This window comes from Anopheles marshallii, chromosome 3 (assembly GCF_943734725.1).
Source record: "Anopheles marshallii chromosome 3, idAnoMarsDA_429_01, whole genome shotgun sequence".
In the NCBI taxonomy this organism is placed as follows: Eukaryota; Metazoa; Arthropoda; class Insecta; order Diptera; family Culicidae; genus Anopheles; species Anopheles marshallii.
This window is the reverse complement of record NC_071327.1, coordinates 27,842,137-27,866,319: the sequence shown is the minus strand read 5'-3', so window position 1 is coordinate 27,866,319 and position 24,183 is coordinate 27,842,137. Positions and strand designations below refer to the sequence as shown.

Sequence of the window (24,183 nt, the reverse complement as noted above, 5' to 3'; positions counted from 1 at the left end):
GTTTAACAAACTATCCGAACCGTACCTGCTACAACAATAAAAGAAAGACCGTCCCAATGGGACAGTGAGTCCGTGAAACGGGGCTTAGTAAGGCTTAGTTGTTGTTAGTTGGAACATGAAACAATGTCCAATGTTCACTTTCACATTTTACTGCATTTCCATTAGCACTGGGTTAAATAATCGATCCACAATACAGACGAAGTCCTTGTAGATAATGACAAAAGTTTAAGACTTTATGATCGTGCCCGGGACGCTTTTTTACTTTTGTCCGATTTCGGTGGAAGTTCACCAGCCGATTTGCCACCCGATTGCATATGACGATTGTAGAGACTGCAAATGGACGTTAAGAAAAGTATTTATCTACCGATAGTACCCGATTAGCGTACCGGGAAACTTACATTCTGTACGCCTCCGTCTTGATGTACTCCAGCACGTGACTGATGCCAACCAGGTACTGTTCGGCAATCGCTGTCACCCAAGGATTTTCTTCCATCTTTAGCACAGACTTTGGCCCCGGCATGTCCAGATTGGCAATCTCCGGTGGCAGCACACTGAGCCGATTGTTTTGTATGTGAAGTTCGCGAATCCTTGTCAGTTCACCGATTTCCCTTGGCAGTTCCAGCAAATCATTGTCCCGCAAACCGAGCTACAAAATTACAAGAACAACCTGTACCATTCTGATCTTTGTACACAACAATCATTTCGACGTAATCCTTACAATCTGAAGGTTTTTCAAGTTTTTAACCTCCTTCGGTAAGTACTCAAACTCGTTATCACCGAGATAGAGTGCTCGTAGGGAATCTGAAAAAAGATCAATAAATAAATCACAATTCTTATATCACAAATCCCAACAATCTCAACGTACCCATCATGAAGAAATTTCCAGGCAGCACCTGCTCGTTCAAATTGTTGTACGACAAATCCAGCACCTCTAGCACGGGAAATGCGCCAAATCCACGGGGCAGTGTGTTCAGGCGATTTATCGAGCAGTTTAGAATTCGCAACTTTGGCATCGACGAAAGCGACAGTGGCAGCTCCTCCAGAACGTTATTGGAAAGGTTTAATATTTCCAAATTGATTAAATTTGCAATGCCAGGTGGAACAGCTATTGAAAACCAGAAACATTTCAATGCATGTTAAGTCAGTTACAACACACATTTTGAGATAAATGATGCACTTTGAACATAACTCAAATAACGGCTACTTCAAATTATAACGAAGCTATCAAATTCGTATTATTTGACGAAACTTTTTTCGCACGGATAAAACAGTTCACCGGAGTACCGAGGCATACGCGGTTGCTTTATAAACAAACATTTCTTCTCAAAAAACGCCTACTTTTTATCAATTTAAAATTAACATTATAACGCACTTGGAAACAGTGGTTCTTATGAACTTTTGTAACTATTACGCATCATTTCTACATTTGTCACACGTTTGACTCGCTTTTTAACAGTGTTTCGACAGCCTGAACAGGCAAATGCCACACCAATCAACACCATCTGCTATTACTCACTCTTCAATTTGTTGTGGCTCAGCGTTATTCTGGTCACAAACAGCATATTAACTGCAAGGAAACAATAAAAAGTAATAATTACGAAAAAGTTTTAACATTTATAAACCCAAAAGTAACGCATATCATCGTCTATTTACAGCACGCGATGATTCAAAACAAATCCCACCCACCCGTTTTACCGCACCCAGTCACACTGGCATGGCCGAAAAAGTAGTTTTTACCAAAATAGGAAATTCTGGTTCGCTCTAACGAAATGTGCTCCGCACCGTGCTAATACTCACGCAATCCGGGCAACTCCTCGAAGGTGGAAATGTTCCGATCCACCAGGTCAATTTCGCGATTTTTGGTCTCGCGCGCCTCATCCAGCACCTTCTTCGCTTTCGACATTTTGTTCGCAGTGACAGGCAAACAACTGACGACGGGTTGGTTTGACATTTTTGCTCTGAATTGCCGTCCCGTGAAATGCACCTAATTTTTGCGGACAAAACACGTCAACGGGTGGAACCTGTTTATGAATGAACCGTTTCGTATGCTCTCGCGACCAGCACTGCCAACGCGAAATGGTGACCGATCGCAGGAGAAGATCGAGAGAATAGTTCATATAAAACAGAAAAAAGCGGTTTGAAACGGATCTCAAACTACCTGCACACATACAATGTCAACGTGCGCGCGCATATTGAAAAGGTGCAACATTATCGAGATGATCATTTTGCGCGTAGAAGAAGTGTTCAGGGAGCGAATGAGTTCGAGTAAAACACTAAAAAATGGGAAAATAAAAAAGATCGAAGCGCCCAACGTGGGGCTCGAACCCACGACCCTGAGATTAAGAGTCTCATGCTCTACCGACTGAGCTAGCCGGGCTGTCGGGTGCCTGGTGCTTAAACGCGTTCAGTATCTTTACACCATAACCCGAAGATCCTTTCCGATGAACGCCAACCCTACGCATCTTCTTTGGTTCATCTTCATCAACATCGAGTGAATCTTCTAGCGTGCAGCATCACAATTTGCTGTACTGTTGCGGGGTGCACAAACTTCTGCATGGGAGTTTCTGAATGGATTTAGGATGTTGGAGAGTCCTGGATTGAGCTCGACACGTTGATTACCTGTTAAACCCACATTTGAGACGTGCTGCTGGCATCAAGATTGGCTGTAAGGGTCGGGTGTTCATCAGGGGATGTAGCTCAGATGGTAGAGCGCTCGCTTAGCATGTGAGAGGTACCGGGATCGATACCCGGCATCTCCAGAAAACTCTTTTTTTCTCTTTTGTGTCTGTTTGTTGTGCCAGCGTATATAAACTGAGGAATATAATACAGAAGCAGTATTCGCTAACCTTGTTAATGAGTATTGTTGCCAATATGAGTCCACAGCGTAAATACAACATGTGAAATGTGTGTTACAAAAAAAGGCAGAGTGCAGACAAAAAGTGCTGGAAGCATTGATCAATCGAATCGCAAATCACTGTTTACAATGGTAAGCATGCAACGAAACAAAAATAAAATAATTTTGGAGATGCCGGGTATCGATCCCGGTACCTCTCACATGCTAAGCGAGCGCTCTACCATCTGAGCTACATCCCCTGATGAACACCCGACCCTTACAGCCAATGTTGATGCCAGCAGCACGTCTCAAATGTGGGTTTAACAGGTAATCAACGTGTCGAGCTCAATCCAGGACTCTCCAACATCCTAAATCCATTCAGAAACTCCCATGCAGAAGTTTGTGCACCCCGCAACAGTACAGCAAATTGTGATGCTGCACGCTAGAAGATTCACTCGATGTTGATGAAGATGAACCAAAGAAGATGCGTAGGGTTGGCGTTCATCGGAAAGGATCTTCGGGTTATGGTGTAAAGATACTGAACGCGTTTAAGCACCAGGCACCCGACAGCCCGGCTAGCTCAGTCGGTAGAGCATGAGACTCTTAATCTCAGGGTCGTGGGTTCGAGCCCCACGTTGGGCGCTCTGGATCACTTTTTTGATATATAGACTTCAGTCTCAAATGTGAAGTACTCTTTACTACCGACTCCTCTCCATTCTCTTCTACCTTTTTAGATACGCAATTGTACTTCAAATTATTCACAACGTTCTCAATGTCAAGTAGGGCACTCATATTTTGCAACTGGACAATTCATTTTTCAGCAGGATTTTTTATTCTCCTTTATTGTGTTATCACTAATGCAATCATTCAGACTTTCCCCTCAGATCATCCTCATCCAGGTCAGCGATCCTAGATCCTAGCAACCTGGCTCATCTATAATGTGATCCATGTACATTGTCCTATGCTTTTGCGCGAACGCTAGAACCGGGATTTCGTTTTGTTTTTCACATGTTACTGAATCGTCTCTACCTTATTATTCCATTCCAATTCTTTTCCCTCTCTCGCTTTGCTTCAAACGCTATTTACAAACATTTACAAATAGGTACAATAATAGAAACATACTATTCTTCTTACGCCCTTTCCTTTTCCTTGTCAATATTTTACTTGCTCCTTTTTTTTTTGTTTCAGTATCGCACAACGTTCCCATATCGGTTTTTATGGACTACCTTCTTTTGCTTGTATCTAGTTTTTCACAATTCTTCCGGGAGAGGTTTTCCCTTTTTTCTTCGAGCAAATACACACACGCCGACACGGCAGAGTGTTCTGTGTTGCGTTGAATATTGGCGGTGTTTGAATTAATTCTAACCCGTTCTCCACGTCCCCTTCTTATTATGCATGTGTGTATGTTTGGCTTGTTCTTGAGTTTCATTCGACTTTTTTGCGTTTTGCAGCCTGTTTTTAATTTTACATAATCGTCTCGTTTTGCTTTTGCTTACTACCCAATTGGAAGAATGGTTTTCTGTGTAAAGTGAACGATTGCAGCAACTCATTTCCCTATCATCATACATCTCGGTGTCTTGCTAGTTTCCCTTGATATACGCTTTTTTGAGAATTTCCACTGTTCCCCTTTGAAGAAGATATATTCTAATGTTGCTGTACCGTTTTTCCGTCACTTTAACATCGCTTAAATAGGAAGATTTCGCAAATGAACAACCAAAAAATATGAACTGCTTTCCCGGACAAGCTATCGGCACGACGCTCTACACTTGTTTGTAACAATCACATCCTTTTCCACAATACAATTTAGATACTATGGAATCGTAACGAATTTAAAATAAGCTTGTATCCATTGTTTCTGTTTACGCTAATCTTTCCGAAATCTCAATACCTCCAGATCATACTTTTATACTAGTTCATCGCACACACCCGTATCGCGCACTGAAATTACAATAAAATAAATGAGATTTGATTTTCAGTTTTCAGAGTTTGCACAGTGCTAATCTTTCCCCAAATATCGTTATACTGTTTTATGTTTGTTTTTAAAGAAATTTTAATCTAGAAAAGAAATTATTGATCAAACCATAGTAAGGAATTTCTATAGAAATGCTTTCAAGATTCAGTGTTTCAGTGGTTTATGAACTATTCGTTACTGAAATTTATACTGAGCAGTTTAGAGACTTTATACTGACGTGTTGCATAGAACTAAGAATTTAATATCGGTTCTTTGAAAACATCGTTCTCTGTACTGGATAATGAATGTAATGCGTAATAAAGTGTGTGTTTGTGTGTTTTATAAAAAGATTCAAGAATATAAACAATGAACACAAGTCATGTGGCTTAACCGGAGTCATTTTCGGAGCCAAATTCTTATAATACTCGGAATGGAAAGTAAGCTACTATTATAAAGTATTGAGATAGAATGTCCACATTTGTCCAAAAACATTTAAACATTAACCTGCACAACGACACCAAGAGGAAGTATTTTGAGCATGTTTTCATTCGACGGTTCTGCTATGGGTTCATTTCTATGCTGTTCGAGTGAATGCCGGTTGTCGGTGAAGCTTTATTTGATTCGTTATCCGGTTTTGCATTATTTCACTTGTGCAATTCAAATGGATGCACTTATTTTTTGTGTGGTTTTCGTTTGTATAGTTCTCGTATGGATTCTATGATATTGGCTCTCTTGCTGTAATGGGTACTTGCATGTGTTTCTTCTTTTCACGCTAGTGTGTCGGGGCTGTGTATTATTGAGCTTTCTTTGTATCTTTGATGCGCAGTACACATTTTGGTATTGGTTGATACTATTGACATTATTTTGATCTACATTTGCTTGTTTATTGTTACATTTCGGTTCTCCCTTGCATAGTGTAGTTATTATACTCTTGCTAATATGTGTGTGTGTTGTGTTGTGAGGGTTTTTATGTCCGCATTGGTTTCTGGTTCATGTTTCCCCCCATTCAGAGTTAGTAGGTTTTCATTCATTATTTTAGAAAAATATATATATCACATGTATCCGCTTTAAATATTGTTTGTTCTACTATTTACCTCACTTTTTTTCTTTTATTATTATTTAGATCGGCTCAAGTCGGGTTTTCCTTCGTTTGCATTCGTCCCCTTTGTTTTTCGTAACAAATCAATATTTTACTAAACTATTCCCACAACACAGTGCCACATTTTGCTGCTTCAAATTTTGATTTTAAAATAGAAAAGAAATAATACCATTCCTCGAAATGATGCTAACGTTTTGATATTCTGCATTTTACATGCGCTTCAGATATCCCCCTTTTTTACATTCTTATCCAGCCCAACCGAACGAAACGAGTAATAAAGCCAACATTTCAACTAGAGTTTCATCTTCAACTTTACAGATCAAAATATTTTGTGCGTTTCAAATGCAAATTGGGAGCAAGTTTTCTAAACAAAAACTTATAAGTGGCCAAAACTCACACACACGCAACGCGAAATGAGAGGAACTTCGTACTAATTAATTGCCCATGGGAGATTGGAAGTATAATTCTCTCCACAGAGCATGGAATCGTTCTTAAGATCGCTCCCTTCGTATTTTATGTAAGTGACATGTACATGATTCGTGCAAAGTAAATAAATCTTCCTAAAACGTGCATACACACACACGTAGCATACACTCGGTTTGCTTTACTTCTTCCTCGCCCTAACAATTCAGAAAAATTTTGCTAACTTTCTTGCACCACTTCTACCTCAATACCGACTCACATTCAATCCCTATTTTGCTCATCCGCCACGTGGCGGATTTTCCCGTTGGCATCGACAATATAAATACTCTGTATTTTCTCATCCGCAAACCGTATTTCCACGACTTCCGTTTTTAAAGGAGCTTTTTTCATACTATTTTTCTCTTGTTAAGCTACAAGTGATACTTTTGACCGGTTTTTTAATGTCCTTTTAATTTCTTCTATGTTTCCACTTTTTTCGGTGAGTGTGTTTGTTTCATACATTGTTTCGCTTTGCTTAACACCTTTGCTACCGTTGTCTTTTTACAAACCCATTCCCATTTTCTGTTATTGTATGTTTTCATTACGCTTTTCTCATACGTTTTTATTGCTGGACCCAGAGATGAATAACGTGTTCTGTGTGTAAATGTAGTTTTATATCTGTTCCGTTTGTTAAGGTTTTTCATGATTTCAGACTGAATGCCGCACTTTTGACGCATTGTCATACCTACAAGACTTGCGAAACATGCAATATTTTGCATACATTTCATTCATTTGATTTTCATTTGATCCCCTGCGCGGACTGACATCAACCGAACATATCTAACGACAACCCAAAATGGTGCTATAGTCTAATCCACTTTGTTTTGCACACACTTTTTAACCCTCAACTACAATCTTATACCATAGATGGCCTTTATATTCCGCTTAAAAAGATATATTCGATACAGTCTGAGAAAAGAAGGAAAAACAAATGCGAACCATGATAACAGCCAGGCAAAAGTCACTCTTCTCTTTGCAAATGGAAAACATAGATATAAAAATGCCAAATCTGTAAAACGTTAAATGTGACAACCAATCATCATCAGTGTATTATCTTTGTCTACTGCTTTCGACGAGAGGAAAAAGTATGAGAGGGTATAAAAAGCTATAGTTCCTCTTGTTACTCAACTATCTGGCTTTTACTATCACGGTAGCTTTATAGTCCTTTTGTAAAAATGTAATTTTCTTCAACAAGCACCAAGTACAAAAAAGGAGAAAATTACATTAAATTAATTTTTAAATCCATACATGGAAAGGGAAACTTTTTTGCGTTGCATTCATTCGCTTATCGCTTCACAATATTTTGAAATCTATTCGACATCTGCAATGTGTGACAATCATTGTAGTACGGAAACGTTAAAGTTTGTTTGGAAGTTACAATTGATACCAAAATAAGGAACTAGGTGGCGATACCTTCGTCCCCCGTAGCACTATCGTTAGATTTGTTTCACGCCCTTTACTATCCATCCGTCATGCTTTTCCGTTGGATGAAACTCTTTGGAAGGAGCATGTGTGAAATGAAATCTTCAAGCAAATCGACAGCAACGATTGGAAGAAAGGGAAGAAACCGAATGCCGAAATTGAAACTAATCACACGTTTACGACGTAGTCCAACAGTAGCGGTACTGTGGATTGCACCGACGATACTGGCGTCTGGATGTTTGCGATTTGTTACGGTGGTGGTCTCGTGTTTGGCGTCGATCTTGTCAAACCTTATTATTAGCATACGGGCGTCTCGGTGGTTCGTACATTCCCCGGTCCGGATAAGCTTCCGCGTATAGCTCTGCATTGCTCATCCGGCTATAGTTCTGAGTTGGTGGTGCTGTAAAACATTACCGTAGAGAAAAAAATGTGAGAAATAAATATGTTTGGTAATCATTTTTGTGTGAAAACTAATTGTTATGTTACTGTTATGTTTTGTTATAAAATAATCGACTAATGTACGAGTACGTGTAATTGATTGACACTGAAAGATATGTTCTGTCTATAAGGATCAATATGGATGTGATAGGGTGTAAGGGTGATATGTTTAAACCCAAGCGTAACAATGCTACATAAAGGGTAGCGCGATGGTTGAGCTTGTGATGAAAAGAAAAACTTACAATAACAAAAAAAAAATAATAATATGCTTACTGTTACTTTAAATTGGCCTGCGATTGACGAAGTGTCCTTGATTTTATGACAAAAAAAAATCAATAAAGAACAGGAACGATGCGACAGGATATTACTTTGTTTCTATTAATGGATAACGAAGATAGCTGGAGAAACACAACTGAAACTGAACAGAAATTGCGAGATTTTGGCTTCATGCTGCGAATTGTACTTTTTTGCACTAAATGGAAAAGGACACTCTAACGCACCAAGGTGCCAAGGTTCGATTTGCATGTCCTTTCGTCGCTTTAGTTAAGCGCAATCTGTTCACTCTACTTCTTGTACACCACTGTGGCACTCGTCTGATTGGCTCGAACCCCTTCACGGGGATTGGAATTCGCTTTGCGGGAATGTTGCTGCTTACTGTTGTGATGGCCTACGAAACAAAAAATGAAACCAAAACATACGAAATCATAAAAACAAAACTCATAAAAGCAACAAAGATCAAAGATAGAAGATTATGAAATTGAATTGAATTGTGCATTAAAGAAAAAATGTTGATTTGAACTTGAACGAAAACGGGTAAGAGCATGAAGTCGCCAAGAAAACAGAATCAAACTATACTGAGATAGCAAAGTAAAATACTAGATTGGGTCAAACAGAGAGAACACACCTTTCGGTGGGTAGTATTGTTGGCCACGACCTTCGCCATACCCATGTGCTGGCGGACGTGAACTATTTGACGGACGGCTATTGCCGGAGGACGAAGAGTTATGGCCTGCAGGGACACTGCCATTGCGCGTATCACCATGGCCGTCACCGCGCGTCCGGCTTCCACCACCACGTCCACCTCCGTTTCGTTCCCCGCCACCTCGTCCACCACCACCGCCCCCCCTGTCTCCCGCACTTCGGGAACGTTCGTTACGTGGGACGGGGACACTGCGCGGTCCTGCTCCGTTGTGATGGTGACGGCGCTGAAAACAAGAACAAAACCACCGGTTATAAATGGAAATTCTTATTTTTTCAACGGAACACACAACCGGATACGTACCATCATACGAAGCGTGTTCATTGGACGACGCAGCGTGTCCGAAATTCGATAGGCGGCCGCTTTCTTCGGATTGGAGCTGGGTGTATGTACTGCACAGCACTTGATAAAGATACCCATCATGATGATGAAGCAAATGCCGCCGATACAAACCAAATACCATCGCTCCGTCGCCCATTCGGCCACCGTTTGGAGCGTTTTCTTGTTGAATAACAGATTCTTCAGCCGCACCAGTGCACCTTCGGCATCAACTGCACGGCATTTCAGAAACACATCACAGTAACCCTGGAAATGAATTGGTTAGCATCGCAAATACATGGTTGCTGCTAAACGGGGCATTGTTGCCTTGACCGTGTCATCTTACTTGGAAGTTATCGCATGGTGAACCGGGTCGGAGACTGTAACCACCGTCCGGCAGGCCGTACTCGCGAGCGAATTCACTCGTACTCCGGCACGTATTGGTATCGTTGCCGTTTTGACAGGCCAGCTCACACAGTTTGCGTTTGTCAATGTTCGGAATGATGTTCGACGTTAGGAAACACTCCGTCATATTCCACAACAGACAAATCGATCCGGAACATTCACCCTTAATGCACAGTTGCGTACCTGGAATACAAAAGTGTGGCCCCAACCAGTCATTAGCAAGGACGATTACCCATACAGCACACACAACACAAAACCCTTACCGTTGTTACACTTCGTCTTGTCATCGCGTGGCTTCGGTTCCGGACATTCCGGAGTCGTACCGTTGCAAGTCGAACCCCACGAACATTCCGTCTCCTCCTTGCATGTCACCTTCGCATCCGATGGGATGAAGCGACAGGTATTGCTATCGCAACACGGTCCCTGCGATGGACTGCACTGTGTTCGGGCCCGCCGTCCACAACTTTGGGCCGTCGCATTCTCGATCTTCATCGCGTCGGTCATCTCGCGCGGATAGCAGCACTTGTCCATGCACTCCTCCTCGTTGAAACCACAGTCACACTCCTCGCCAATCTCGACAATTTTGTTGCCGCAGAATGCACCCTCCGAGGCTTGGAAACAGTTGCGCTTCTTGTTTTCGTCGATCGCGTCTAGCACGTTCGAAATGTTTCGCACCGAGCACGGCGAAAATTTACCATTGTTTAACCGGATTCCACTCGTGGCACTTGCAAACATTATGTAATTGCCATTGTTACCACCCGGGCGACATTCGGCCGGATAATCATGCTAGAAAAGACAAAGGCAGAAAAAGAAGTTTACATTAGAATTTGCAAGTATCCGCTACAAGCCATCTCAAGTTACACATACCGGTGAACCGAAGTTGTGTCCAATTTCGTGAGCAAGCGTCAGTTGTGACACCTTCGGAGGAACACGCGTGTTGTAGTTTACGAACGTAATGATGCCGGTATTGAGTGAACGCTTGGTGCTCTGGTACAGACCACCAACCGTTTCGGTATAGGTCTTGTACTTTTCGCAAATGCCGCCTGACGCACCGGAAGCCGACGCAACCCAGGCCAATCCAAGCGTACCTCCGGTGAAATCTCTGCACGATGATGAAATGCAAGCCAACCGTAATATACATTAAATTCTATTTCCAGTGCAATGTCTTCATCCACAGCTTCACTTTTCTGACTCTAGATATTCGCTCGCGACTTACCTGTAGGTAAACACGTACGCCAAACAGAACGCCTCATGGTTGCCGAGCGAGTGTAGGTTGAGAAAATTGGAAACGTCGATGTTTTCCAGACACAGTGGGTTCGTATCTTCATGATGGTTTTCACCACACGATGAATCGTCGTCTATCTTCAAACGTTGGACCTGTAAATGAGGAAAATTGGGCGACCCAGTTTGTTAGCACCGATACATGCCGAAAGCTTGCCCGCGATGGAACACTCACCTCAAACCGGATGTTCCGATGTTCTACCCGACCATCAAACTTAGTATTGCGGTAGATGTAGTTTACGGCAGTGATGTGATGTATGATCAGCGACAGGATCTCTTCGCGCGTTTTCTCCTCTAGCTCGGTACGCCGCGCTCTGTGCAGATGCTGCGGAAGGGGAGGAGATCAAGTATACTTAAATTGCAGTTCTCGGCAGCACAAACGCTTCATAGCTGTACAGTTCCTGCCTCTATTAATTTTCTTCATCGTCAATTCTAACCAAACTGCGTAGAAAGAGTCACAAATATCGATCGATTTTCAAACCCGAAAGACCACCAAACGTATCGTACGTCCTGACAGTGGTGTGATTGGCACCTTCGAGCTAAACTTGGCTAATTAGTCTTCCAGAGTGTGTATGTCCAGCCTAAAGTGATCCCGTGTCACAGCAGGAGATCCGCTTGGATTTAACCATGGCGTGATTTATGGTTTGTCTATTTCAGTGTTGTCAAAGCTGAAGCTGTTAACGAATTATCAACGATAAAAGTACGTTTTCACACTAGAAGCACAGATTGTGTTTTGCTAGCAAATGAAGGCTGTTAACGTCTTAGTCATTGTAGGTCTCCAGGGACATCTGATATTCTATTTTTTGATAAAGCGTCACACCTAAACCTGATACAAGAAATTATAATTCTCATCAAAATATTATAAAACTAATTTTTATGGTACTTATTCTTATACAAACACAATTAGATTTTCCTTATATTATCTATTCCATACGTTTCGTATGATCATAGGTTTGACATCACTGATTCAGTGCCCTTTCTAAAGCAGGCGCTTGGATCGTTAAGCGTTTCGGTTGCAGTTTGTCATTGTTGAAAACCTTCTTCTGCCCGTCTATCTAACGTTGCCCGTGGTCTTTACTGATAATGAACAGAAGGCACACACAGAAGCCTTTTCTTCATTAAAGCTGATAAACAAGAGTACGATAGAGTTGTCGGAAAGAGAGAATTGTTTTGTGATCGTTCCGCACCATACAATAGATTGGACAGGCTGTGCATACATGCACGAAAACCTTTCTGTAAAGGCAGCTTTGCGTTGCAACTGCTGCATAACCGACCCAGAAAGAAGCCCCCCTTAAAGTCTGTCTACGCCGAAGTAAGTTATGGCGGCAATCAGTAATGCATTGCATTCAAGGTAGACACAGATGGGCCAACAGCTCTTCCCCTTTGTGTACTGTGGTCAGCACATGCGGTAAACAAGCGATGGTGAAGCTATGGAAGCGAAGCGGATGTTGGATTGGCCCAAGATATACGTCCAACCAGCCAGCAATTGTCGACCTTCCTCTCTTACATTGCAAAAGATTCCTTCCGCTTGCGGTCGGTAAACGACAATGAGAAGTGACACGTTCAGTGGAGTGTGTAGCCGCCCAGGCCAGTTGCCAGCGTACCACCATTCGGGACACATGGCGTGAGGTGGGGCTTTTTACGTGCGGTGCCCTAGTTGTGGTTCTTTCCACACTACTTGCCACAGGACGATGAAAAGGTGTGGTTTTTATTCGCTCTTGCCAAAAGGTCGCACGGATCCTGGTAGAAACACGCCATCATCGGCTCTTTGATGATGTGACTTTCGGGAGGAAAACCGAACAGTAATGAAACTGTTGATTACTGAGATAGATGCTAGCCCACAATGTCAGGTTAGGACTTTTATTCGCAATGCACTACCTTTTTGACGCTATGGCTGAAAGAAATAACACCAGGACTGTGGACCTCTTCACCATACTTTCGAGATGTAATTTGATAAACAGCTTAGACAAAGTGTCACTTTAGTAGAAGTCAATATCTGTAAAACAAATACTCACACTAACGATGCTGTCACGTATGTGACTCCACAGCAATGGATCAGTCTGAATGTACAGCGAGCAAGTGTTGCGATAGTCTTCCTTCGGTCGGGCCGCTCGCCGGACCCGCTCGTGTGCTTTCCAGTGCCATTCCGAGTCGGTTGCGCTTTCGCCCGCGGCTCGCCAATTGGCTGCCTTTGAGTATTTTTCGTACGGATACTTAAACTCGTACCCAGTTTCGATGGGAATTTCGTTACCGCCGATATCGGGTCGCGTGTCCTTATCGAACGATGCCGACCGTCGCTTAGCTTTGGCATTTGATTTATGCTTGTTCTGAGCTGCTAAAGGTTCTTGTTGCTGTTGTTGGCTGGAACTGCTTACGTTATGTTGCTGTCGCTGTTGCTTATCTTCCTGCACCGTTTCCTCGTCTTGTTGTGTCTGTTCCTCCTCTTCGTCATCGGGTTCATCCTCATCAACAGCCGAATTCTGGACTCGATCCATCCACTCCGAAACCTCATCGTGCACACCACATCCGGACGGATGTCCTGCAAAAGAAGAAAACGCATGAAATCAAGCAATAACTTACAATGTTACATCGTCCCCAGTGTCAGCACGTTTGGGTAATTTGAACTTAAAAATGTAGAATGTTACGGCACTCCCAGCAAAACGTACCATCCTAATCGTAATTACGTAACAATCCCCCCGAGCACTACGTATCGATCCATTTCGTTAATGTATGTTTAATTGGATTTATATTTCAAACGATTACATTTTGACGTAACACGCCTGATGTTGGTAGTGACCCTTACAGCGTATGACGGCAAAGTAAAGTTTTCGTCACCAGCCACATCACATCACTGCACCTCCACCAACCCGGTTGGGTCAATTCGGCAACAAACCAGCAGATCTTCATCATGATGGATCCTGGAGTTTGACGCAACTCATTTACTTCCTGACACCCGCATTAAAATCTCGAAATTAGTTATTGGTCTACCCGGCATACGGAGCATTAAATTTCTTTCATCCCTTTACCGCTATTTGCACAGGCACGATGCAGGAAGTTCTCCGTGATGGAAAATTAGTTTCCTTTATCGGTAATCTTCTTTCCCCGAACGATGGAGCTCATATCCCAATTGGAATCATGATGGGTACTAACACACACGCACCGTCATCATGCTAAGTGATGGACATTTGAGAGGCAACATATTCACTTTAAGAGAATGAATGAAACAACCAAGAAGTCTAACTATAATTTGGTTTTGAATGAGTAGGATAACTTCCGGACGTTTGACCAAAGTTTTTACCATGGCGAAACAAACCTTTATCGCCAATATTTTGTATTTTTCCCTTTCTTCCATCAATGGTAAATGATTCATGACTGCGTCGTACGAGGAGCTTTTGTGCGTAATCACCATAGTTAATTGCCGGACCACAGGCACACATACACTAAGTCAATGCTCTGCCAAACCAGCATCGAACCTTCCAATAACGACAGTTGATTGATTTTGTGAAGTATTTCACCGGTTGCTCTATTCTGTTCGGACAGCTAGGAGAAGCGGCCGCCCAACACGTTCACCTTAACATCACTCAGAAGCTACCGTTGGTCAGAGTTGGAGTGTTGCTTTATTTCCCAGTCCGCGTGGCCCAATTCGCTTTCGCTGCTACATCACTTGCTGCCTTGATGCCACTTTCATTCCACGGGAAAAACTTTCTCCGTGCATGCGGGGCAGAGGGATTGCGTGCTTTGGAGGTCAGCAAACACGTATACGGCTCCCTTGAATTCGCACGCCCGAAATTGAGTCGATTGATTGACGGTTCGACTGGTATCGTGCAACTGCTGACAGCTGTTGACCCTATTTTCGGCTGCGTTATGCTGAGTTCGAACTCAAAAAAACATCTCGGTACGGATTTAGTCGAAAGGGATTTTTTTTGTTTTGTAAGTTTAGATGATTTAACAAATGGATATTTTCAAAAACACATAAAAAATTGAAAAATTCGCTGAAATCATTTTTTATACATCTCGTCTTCGACAAAGAAAATTTCAAATAATATAAGGCATTTTCATATAAAACGTAAAAAGTCCTTGTCCAAGGGAACACAACATGTAAAGCAATATTTCTTCATGTTAGTCCAAGGATTTCCCAACCTTTAACCCTTATCCATTCAATTAAGTCTCAGTTCAGTGCAGAAAGCAATGTTGCTTACTTGTCAGTTACGTCATTGCATCTAGCGTATCATATCGTGTGCAAATAATTCCACCCGCGTGCGCTTGGCAAAACTTATAAAATAACTTCTGTGCAACACATTAAGCATTCCCCAAAAGCCTCCCAGTTCGGTCGGAAAACAAGAAGTTATGCGGGAAAAACTGGTGTTTGTTTTTTGAATCAGTATTTTTAACAGCGAACCCCGTTAAAAAGACAACGAAACAATGGACCAAATAATTCTATGTGTGTATCATCTGAAGCATAAATGCTATCCTCTCTCGAATGGCTAAATATCTCCTACCTTTCCTCCGGTGCCGGTAAGGATCATCCACGTGCTGTTCCTTGTAGATCACCGAATGGAACGGTGGCTCATCGTCACCGATGTGATGCAATGGATGCGTATCCGGATTGGACGATTCGCGAAAGTAATGCTTCGCCCGTTCCACATAGTACTCGTCTTCCGAGGTGATTACCTTCCCCTCGAACACGCCATCGAATATCGAACCGAATACGTAGCTACCCGGATCGTCGATCACCTCGCCATGATAGATGTGGGACGAGTCAACCTGCGCCGGTCCCTTGTCGGTGTGTATCTGCAATATGAAAAACAAACACATTAATGACTGATACTTAGACGGAATCTATACCTTTTTCGTTGTTGTAAAACTCACCTCTAACTTATCACTTATTGTGCTGAGATCGCGTTTAAGTCTAATGTTAAAATCTCGATCGTGTGCGGTAAAGCTAAGACGTACGTAATGATCTTTGGTGACCGATCGTTTTGCCCGGCTGTGACTAGCATGCAGATGCTCATGATCGTAGCTTAACTTTTCGTAGTGCGATATGTACTCGTTGAGGGGTCGGGCTGTGGAAAAAAGGGCAGAAAAAAGACAAACCATTAGAAACCAATAAAACAGAGTCCTGAAATAGCATTAAACAGATAGCTAGATAGCATTAAATAGATTGTTAGAAAGTCTTGTGCGGGCAATTAATTGTCCTTGAAAATGTCAAAAAAATGTGCTTTTATATTGGCTTTTCAAGAGATAAGCAGTTAAGTAAACCATCTTTATGAATGACACCAACGCAATGCGTCGTGCTTCCCTTATCTTCTAAATATGATTGCATTAAGGTTGCGCACTCCAAAGAGGATACTGAAAGTGCAATAATCCATGAAATGTAATGATCCCGACTCGAGGTAGATTCGCGTGGGAAATGTTTTCCTTTTCACCCTCGGTGGTATGGGGTATCTCTTTCTAAAATGCAACGTAATACCCAGTGAGCATTGGTACAGGCGACTGACCAAGAGAACTGATACCGGAAACTGTGTTATTTTCCGCCAGATTGCTTGACATTCTGAAGCGCACAAATGGAGACAAACGGAAACATTGGAATATGGGACGGAAATGTGGCAAAAAAAAACAGAGAAACGAACGAAACGAGAATCATGATTACACTGGATTCACTCTACAGCAAAAGCCCCAGGAACTGAACCATTCCACGCTAAAGAGTGCATGTTTGCTTCACGGTTGTCAATCGCAACAGAAAAATGGCTCCGGATGTTGATAGCGTGCGCCGTGCGGGTGTGGACTCCCGGGCGACATGGATGGGTTGAGCAGCCGACTGCTCCGGTGGGAGTTGTAGTAAATGTCACCGTTACAGGGATTGAAGCAGCCGAATGGCAAGTGGTAATAATATTGTGGCACGCCCTGCACGCCGGAAACATACCGTGGAAGCAGAAATACGTAATGCTCCAAGCATCGAATAGAGAGCCCTCGGGCTGCACTAGACAAACGGCATCGAATCGGAAAAGGGATGTCATTGCACGAAAGGTGCAAGGATGCACCGGTGGGGTGAGATTGCAACAGACTTGAGTGACGGTAAGCTACCGCGCCCCGTAAGGACAAGACATATCATTGCCTTCGACCAACTTTACAACACGCAAACAGGAAAACGGAACTCGACCCACACGACCGGACGTTTTGCATATCATGGTATCGGGACGGTTTTTTTTTCTACCCTGTCCCCCTTTTTTATGCTTTTCAATGTGCTCTACGAATCTCCCATTGTATCCTCCATCGAATGCTCTATCAATCGAACGTCGCTAGCATCCTTTTGCAGCTTAAAGAAATTTGCCGGAAACAAAAAAAAAAAAGAATCAAGCATTGCAATTGAAATCATGCAGCTTACAAAAAGCAATACAATTATGTGAGGAATGGATATATGAAAATGCAATTTTCCCAGAAAATCTCAACCGAACCAATCAGTTTTTACCTCCCCCAAGGGATATCAAATCGAGGCAAGTCCCGGGCGTTACAGTTCCAGCTTGTAACGAGGGTTAATGTAAATTGATTGCGCCCCGAGTACATGCGGAAGTCCGGCTCGTTTACCTTTCGCCTGATCAGCCGTGCAATCGATCCTTCTGCCCCGGTGCCAACGGCAAACAGAAAAAAGGAGTTATTGAACGCGAAAAAGGTGCTTTTCAAACACTAATATAGTTCATTACGAAGACGAAGGAAGGTTCATTTCACTCTGCTAGGAGAATGTAGCATTTTGAGTTTTGGGACCCGGGCACGGTCGTCGCATGTGCCGGTTGAGCTGCCAACTTTGAAGCTGAAGCAGAAAGGTTACTTTGTAGCTGTCCAGTAAATGCAGTTGGGATCGTGTTTCGAGCAAATAAAATGGACTTTTTTTTGTTTTGGTTTTGCTTTTTGATGCAACAATGTAGTACGATTTTTCCTTACGCTCAGTGTTTCTACCATTCGTAGCCGTATGCAACCCGCATCGCAAATTACCACGCTGCCGGAGTGTGCAAGGGTAAATTCTATTTGCCATTTTTATTACTATTTGATGGACACTAATGCACCGGGCATTACGGTGCGGCTTTGGGTTTTTGCTTAGATATCCACGCCGCTATTGAGCGGGGAGCGGAGTCATGGAGGCACACATTGGACGAAGACATATGTGAAACCGACCGAAAGGTTCTTAACGCCGGGACATGATTACATATATGTCCAATGTTGGATCTATCGTATCGAAGTCGAGGTCGGCTGCTGCTAGGCCATAAATGGGGGTCCTACCCTTGTTAGGTCATGAGTGAAACACATTTATTTTGTCCCCACTACTAATAACGACCATGTTTAACAGCCAATTCAACAGAAGGGTCTAGTATACATCTAGTATACATACACCGAGGCGACACGGTGGTGTATTGGTAGCGGCACCAGTCATCGACAGGACAGGACCGGCCCAAAATCCCATCCGGGACTAGCTCCCGTACGCATGCCTTTGTGACTATATCCACCCAAAAGTAAAAAAATAATACTTTCTATTATTTAAAAAAAAATGAGAGGAATAATGATACAACACGAAATATACTAAACAAACAGGGAAAAAAATAAATGCTCCTAAAATGTTTGTCATTTTAACGATAAAATAAATAATAAAAACAGTAATTCCCAAAACACAATATTATATCCTATTCCACTTGACGAATGGGCGTCAATCATAAATAAGACAAATAAACAAATAAATAGTAAATAAAAAATACTCCAATATGGAAACACTTGCTGAAGAAGAGCTGTCACAATTTATGATTTATATTCCATAGCAATAAAAGCTAATTAGAACATTTGTCGTGTTGATTGTTTTCCCTGTTTAATTAACCCGATAACGCGATAACATTGTGTTTTAATGATCTCTGTTGTCTTTCCGAGCGAATGTTATATGGCCACGGGCCCTAACGATATTGGATACATTGCGTCACATCTAGCCTGTGCTCATTAAATCTGCCTAGAACCTTACAATGGTAACCGAAGGGGAAGTGTGTCTTCATTTTCCAGACAGCACAAAAGCGTCAGTCTTTTTCACGGAGTCTTCTACCGGGAAAAAAAGGTGTCGTGCAGAATGAATGTCGTCTGCAGGTTCGTAAGCAATTTTTCACTTTCTCATCATCGCCGACAGGACAGAGTCCATAGACAAAGGACAGCGAGAGTATGCTGGAGCATGATAAAGAGACAGCTGATTATGTTGCGGAAGGTTCGATAGGACAAAAAAAACATACTGCCCAGAAGGGTCCGGATGTAGGATGGATTGATGGGACGAGACAGCCGCGCCCGCACTGATGAGAATGCGTCAAACAGCGTGGAATTACTCCCAAGTGGCTCTTTGGGCGGATGGAAGCCAGCCATGGGGCTGGATAAATCAACCTAGACTGAAGCGTGTCGCTGTTTCTTATGCTGCACTATTTGTGTCTGTCAAACATTAACTACCAACCCGCGGCGGAAGTAGTTTGTTACACCAAACTTTCTATGTGTTATCTGCCGACTTGTCTGCCGATAAAACGGCAAACACATATCTACGCATTTATATACTCTCCCTGTGGACTGTATGCATAAGATCGACCATGGTGTTTAAGGTTGATTTTCACCATTTTAAAATATAGACCAACTTTATTACCGATTAGCTTAGAACATACACCTTTTGCAACTTCAGCAGTTGTTGCAGCGCCGTTCAATTACTGATGCAATATGGCTTTGTACGATGGCAACGAAGATAAAGCAAAAAAAATCTCACGCTAATCATGATTTTTAAGGTAATCAAAATTGCCCTTAACTATACCTAATACAATTACCTTCATTACAGCCACAAACAATAAGTATGATAATCATAAATGATACCATAACTGCAGCAAAAGAAAACGATCTCACAACTTTTCGCACTCGCAACTAAGCACCTATCGCGTAAGTGCCGTATCTAATACGATATTAAGAAGCGAAGCGTGCTCCATCTCAACCTTCCACCATAGGCGTGTGTGCTTATTGCGCACGCATGGAGATGTGCGTTGCGTTTAACAGCAACGATCGCATCGCGATTGCACAATATCCCACTTTGGCATCTTCATGGCCATGGCGTTCATCTCGCAGCGCCAGACACCCCCGTGTGGCCATGTAGCGTGCAAAGTTAGAGTTTTCTTTATTGCCTCAGAACATGCCAATTTCATAAGCAAGATGCAACCAGCTTATTGGATGCCACAGTTATGATACGTATAATCCGATTTAACGGACAACGAAAGCTTTTAAAAATGCTTTACTGGTAAAATTGTTCCTGTGTTCAATACAAATTATGTTCAGCGCTTGGAAATAGGAAAAGTTTTCTTTTATTCTTTGTTTCAACTAGAAGATGAATTATTGATAAATTTAATCATTGATAATTTTAATTTTTTTAAACTATTAGCATCATCTATTCATATTCATCAGCATATTAATCTACAATTGATCAACACATCCGCAAGTAAAAACCATTCCAACTCAAAAGCACACGTCTAAAACTGTATTCTTGAGAAGAATAAAATGATAATAAAAGAATAAATGAATAGAATGAATAAATAAAAGAATTTATTTGTCAGTCAGTCTAACGTTTCGCTCATTCGAAGTTTCAGTTCTGTTTTCCAAGCTCAAAACAAATGTAGAAATAAAAACCGTAGCGAAAAACTGCATCGAAATAATACACCTCGTCCTCGTTGCAATGTCCTCATAAACGCTTTACTGCAGCTGTGACAAGTTGCGGCACAACCCAAAGGATCACTCCACTGTAATTCATTTTCACATTTCGCTGCAAAAGAACAGAGCCCACCGAGCGAGGGGAATGCTTCTGCACAGCCATGTTCGGCAATGTCGTGCAAAGTGTAATTGCACTTTTTTTTTGCCCTGAGTGCATTCGCAGTCCACCTCCCTTGGGTCCCCTAGCGTCCATCACACTCCCTGCTGCTGTAAGTAACTTTTTCATTCACAACTTCGACAGGTAGGTCTCCAGCGAACGAACGGGCGTTATTCACAGGTTCATTTCAATGCCCTTACTTTGCGCTACAGTGTACAGCTGCACCATCTTGCGTAACACGATGCTTTGTTTTGTGTCTCACCGCTCCACTACGGTGCAGCGCATCTCGACCAAAGCAAATGCAGCACCAAACTGCAGCAAGATGATGCATTTTTACCTTTCAGTGTTGATGACTTTTTCATTGTTGAACTGGTTCTTATCATCTGTACATAAACCCTAACAAATGTACAACACGGACACGCGGAACGGAGCCGAGGTGAGGCGCTCCAACACGGAACCGGACGGGAAATATCAGGGTCAGTGTGTCACATAACAGGGCGCCGCATCTCGTGTGCAAACGTCTGTGCAGGTGTTGGACTTATCGCCCTGTGACCTTTTACAATTTCCTTTCATTAGAATGTGCAACGGGCTGTAAACATTTCCTTGACCCATTTCCCGTCGACCCACTCGGGCAGATTGCAGCCCGGGTCTTCCGAGGGCCCCGCGTCGTTGAAGTGGAGGTTGGAATATCATCGAACCCAACCGGGTGGGCTAGCAACCGAAAAACAAACAACCGTAATCACCGAAACTATTTATTCGGCAAATTGTTTTCCAAACTGCAACCCAACCCACGTTATCAGCGACTGGATGAGTACACAACTGCCTCGACTATTCTCCACCCCCATGCATACATAATGCATTCTCATCGCCGGCGAATGTTCCACAACATATGGAGCAATGACAACATAGTTTAAAGAGTTTTTGTTTTTTTATGGTTCGGGCTTTTTTTTGTCTGTGTTGCCTGATGCTGATCCCTAAAAAGAGCACAAACTGCACAACAGCCACCGGATCGGTGTACAAACCCCTTGCTAGTGCATATTACACGCGCGAATGCGAACTCATGCAACTTTATCTCGGTCAAAGGGCACGATAGTCCCAGATAGCTCGTGTCCCACCGGAAGGTAGGAAAAAGTTTTAATGAAATTATACGAATTTAAAAATTCACACACTTTCGTCCAGTGCTCTCGGGAGGCCGCTAGTGTTCAACTTTCGCTCTGTAGCAGGTTCCTCCTACTCGTTCATGTCGAAAACTAGACACACAATTGTGCTGTAGTTCTGTCCCGACTTTTATGGCATCAGTAAAATAGCAAAAAAAAAACAATAATAATTAAGAATACTTTTGGTTGGTTGGTTGGTTTCATTATTCTGTGATACTGGGAATTAAGAACGTTTTTTTGCCTAAGGATTGTAGCTACTTACTTTGAAAAAATCATCTTAAAAAGAGATTCTAAGACTAAAAAGTCTGCAAAGAGTTGAGAATTGGCATTTAAATGCTATATTATACATTTTTTATCTTTTCAAAGTTCAGAGCATAAAACATGTGCATATAGTCAAAGCCGTTTTCCAGTTTTCAAAGTAAAAGGAAAGAAAATTACCAGTGCGGAAGGATTAACATGTTTCACTGTTAGGTTTCTCCCGATCGATAACAGAAGAAAACAACGCTAAACCCTCCCTTCGTAACATACATGTTCAAGGGCTATAAGAAGGATTAAAGTATTTTTCCACCAGCGTACATGTTTTCCCCACCCACCCTGTAGAATAACACCGCGCATTGCATAATACATTTATCAACAAATTTGCGATTGTGCGAATATTTGCCTATGCGGATTGTTGTTTGCATTGTTGGAGGAATTCAGCTTCTTCTTTAACTTTAACGTGACTTTATTTTCACGGCAGCAACTTAATCGAAGTTTTTGTATATTGAGAGTTTAACACAGGGTCTTGTGACCCTGTCTTGTGATAAACTCGCATCACTACCACTAATCCATCAGGGAAGGTAATTGCAAAGCACTATATAGGCCATTTAAGCTGACTTTAAAATTATACACAAAAATTTTTGCAAGCCATTGAAGAAAATTAGATGAAAAACAGGACATGAAAGGAGTATCGATATATTTACAATAACATTATCAATTAAATCGATATTTTTAAACTATTATTCTTACACATATCAGAATTATTCTTTTTTACATTGACAGGAACTTCTCTGGTCAACTTCAATGTCGTACTGGTCAAGTGCAGTTTGGATGAAATTTTCAATTCAATGCCTTCGAAGCCGTGAGCCGCTAGCAAAGTGCGTCTACATGGAAAGTAATGTTGCCTTGGGCCACGGAAAAGGTCACGGTTCGTAAGTGAATTTAATTACTAAACGCAATAAGTTGCGCTGCTACCGTTACTGCAACTGTACTGCCGCTGCTTTTGTGTGCAACCGTGCACACGACGCCCTCACACGCGCGCGCGCGCGCTCTCACACACGAACGAATGTCATTAGCGTGAGCATTAGAATAATTGTTCCCCGGACCCGGACCCCCGGAGTGTACGGCAGAATCGCATTCTCTTATCATGAAGAAACGTTCGTGTGCACACAGATTCTTCTTACGGCCGGTCAAGCGTTGCACGCTGCTGTCTTCAGGGGAATTATGAAGAGTGCATTACTGCCGGCACAACCCCTTTGCATATTGTTCGCAGGGCCCTGAATGCAATCTCTGATAACAGAAGTGCAATAGTTAACAAGTGCGCCGTTGTTGTCTCAAGTTAATGCTGTGAACCGAGAGTGCACGTTTTGGAGCGCCTGCACGACCACTGCCACTGCTGCATGTGCTGCCGATGGTTGCTGAATTTTTGGAATGCGAAAGTTTCCTCTAGACTCTTTGTCATTCTCCACCGACAAGTTGTTGTGCTTTGAAGCGATTTCGACACTTTGGGAAATCTAGCAATACGGACGACTCTCTGTAGCAAGTTATCCAATTAGAGGGGAGATTTTCTTGAGGATTAAACTATTCCATGAAGTTATTTAAGCTATACACTTTTGCTCTCGTCCAGTATATACGAATTCATATTTGTTTGATAGTCTTTAAATACTAAAAAAGATAACCAAAGAGGGATGATAAGCTTTTTGTTATACACGAAGCAAATCAAGGTT

At 42.3% G+C, this 24,183-nt stretch overlaps 2 protein-coding genes and 4 non-coding genes across 6 annotated transcripts in view; 2 read left to right on the top strand and 4 right to left on the bottom strand.

The window, feature by feature from the left end:
• Window positions 1-233: 233 nt before the first annotated feature.
• On the bottom strand, window positions 234-1,960 carry LOC128711360 (ras suppressor protein 1). Its single transcript, XM_053806228.1, has 6 exons — window positions 1,798-1,960; window positions 1,517-1,567; window positions 866-1,105; window positions 719-801; window positions 399-646; window positions 234-330 (listed from the first exon to the last, which is right to left on the bottom strand). Exons 1-6 carry the CDS (start codon window positions 1,949-1,951, stop codon window positions 234-236), a joined length of 873 nt encoding a protein of 290 aa, XP_053662203.1. The 5' UTR covers window positions 1,952-1,960.
• Window positions 1,961-2,304: 344 nt separating this feature from the next.
• Window positions 2,305-2,377, bottom strand: Trnak-cuu (transfer RNA lysine (anticodon CUU)). Its single transcript has one exon. It is a non-coding gene; the product is annotated as a tRNA-Lys (tRNA).
• Window positions 2,378-2,686: 309 nt separating this feature from the next.
• Trnaa-agc (transfer RNA alanine (anticodon AGC)) lies at window positions 2,687-2,759 on the top strand. The gene has a single exon. It is a non-coding gene; the product is annotated as a tRNA-Ala (tRNA).
• A 261-nt stretch (window positions 2,760-3,020) lies between these two features.
• Trnaa-agc (transfer RNA alanine (anticodon AGC)) lies at window positions 3,021-3,093 on the bottom strand. Its single transcript has one exon. It is a non-coding gene; the product is annotated as a tRNA-Ala (tRNA).
• A 309-nt stretch (window positions 3,094-3,402) lies between these two features.
• On the top strand, window positions 3,403-3,475 carry Trnak-cuu (transfer RNA lysine (anticodon CUU)). Its single transcript has one exon. It is a non-coding gene; the product is annotated as a tRNA-Lys (tRNA).
• A 4,576-nt stretch (window positions 3,476-8,051) lies between these two features.
• Window positions 8,052-24,183, bottom strand: part of LOC128715872 (disintegrin and metalloproteinase domain-containing protein 10 homolog) — a 37,357-nt gene continuing 21,225 nt past the window's right edge. Inside the window, exons 3-13 of the mRNA XM_053810788.1 lie at window positions 16,058-16,251; window positions 15,688-15,979; window positions 13,204-13,727; window positions 11,364-11,513; window positions 11,124-11,284; window positions 10,775-11,009; window positions 10,171-10,693; window positions 9,849-10,090; window positions 9,488-9,769; window positions 9,110-9,410; window positions 8,052-8,167 (exon numbers count right to left, since the gene is read on the bottom strand). Coding sequence (XP_053666763.1) covers window positions 8,052-8,167; window positions 9,110-9,410; window positions 9,488-9,769; window positions 9,849-10,090; window positions 10,171-10,693; window positions 10,775-11,009; window positions 11,124-11,284; window positions 11,364-11,513; window positions 13,204-13,727; window positions 15,688-15,979; window positions 16,058-16,251 — 3,020 coding nt within the window. The remainder of the gene's footprint in view (window positions 8,168-9,109; window positions 9,411-9,487; window positions 9,770-9,848; window positions 10,091-10,170; window positions 10,694-10,774; window positions 11,010-11,123; window positions 11,285-11,363; window positions 11,514-13,203; window positions 13,728-15,687; window positions 15,980-16,057; window positions 16,252-24,183) is intronic.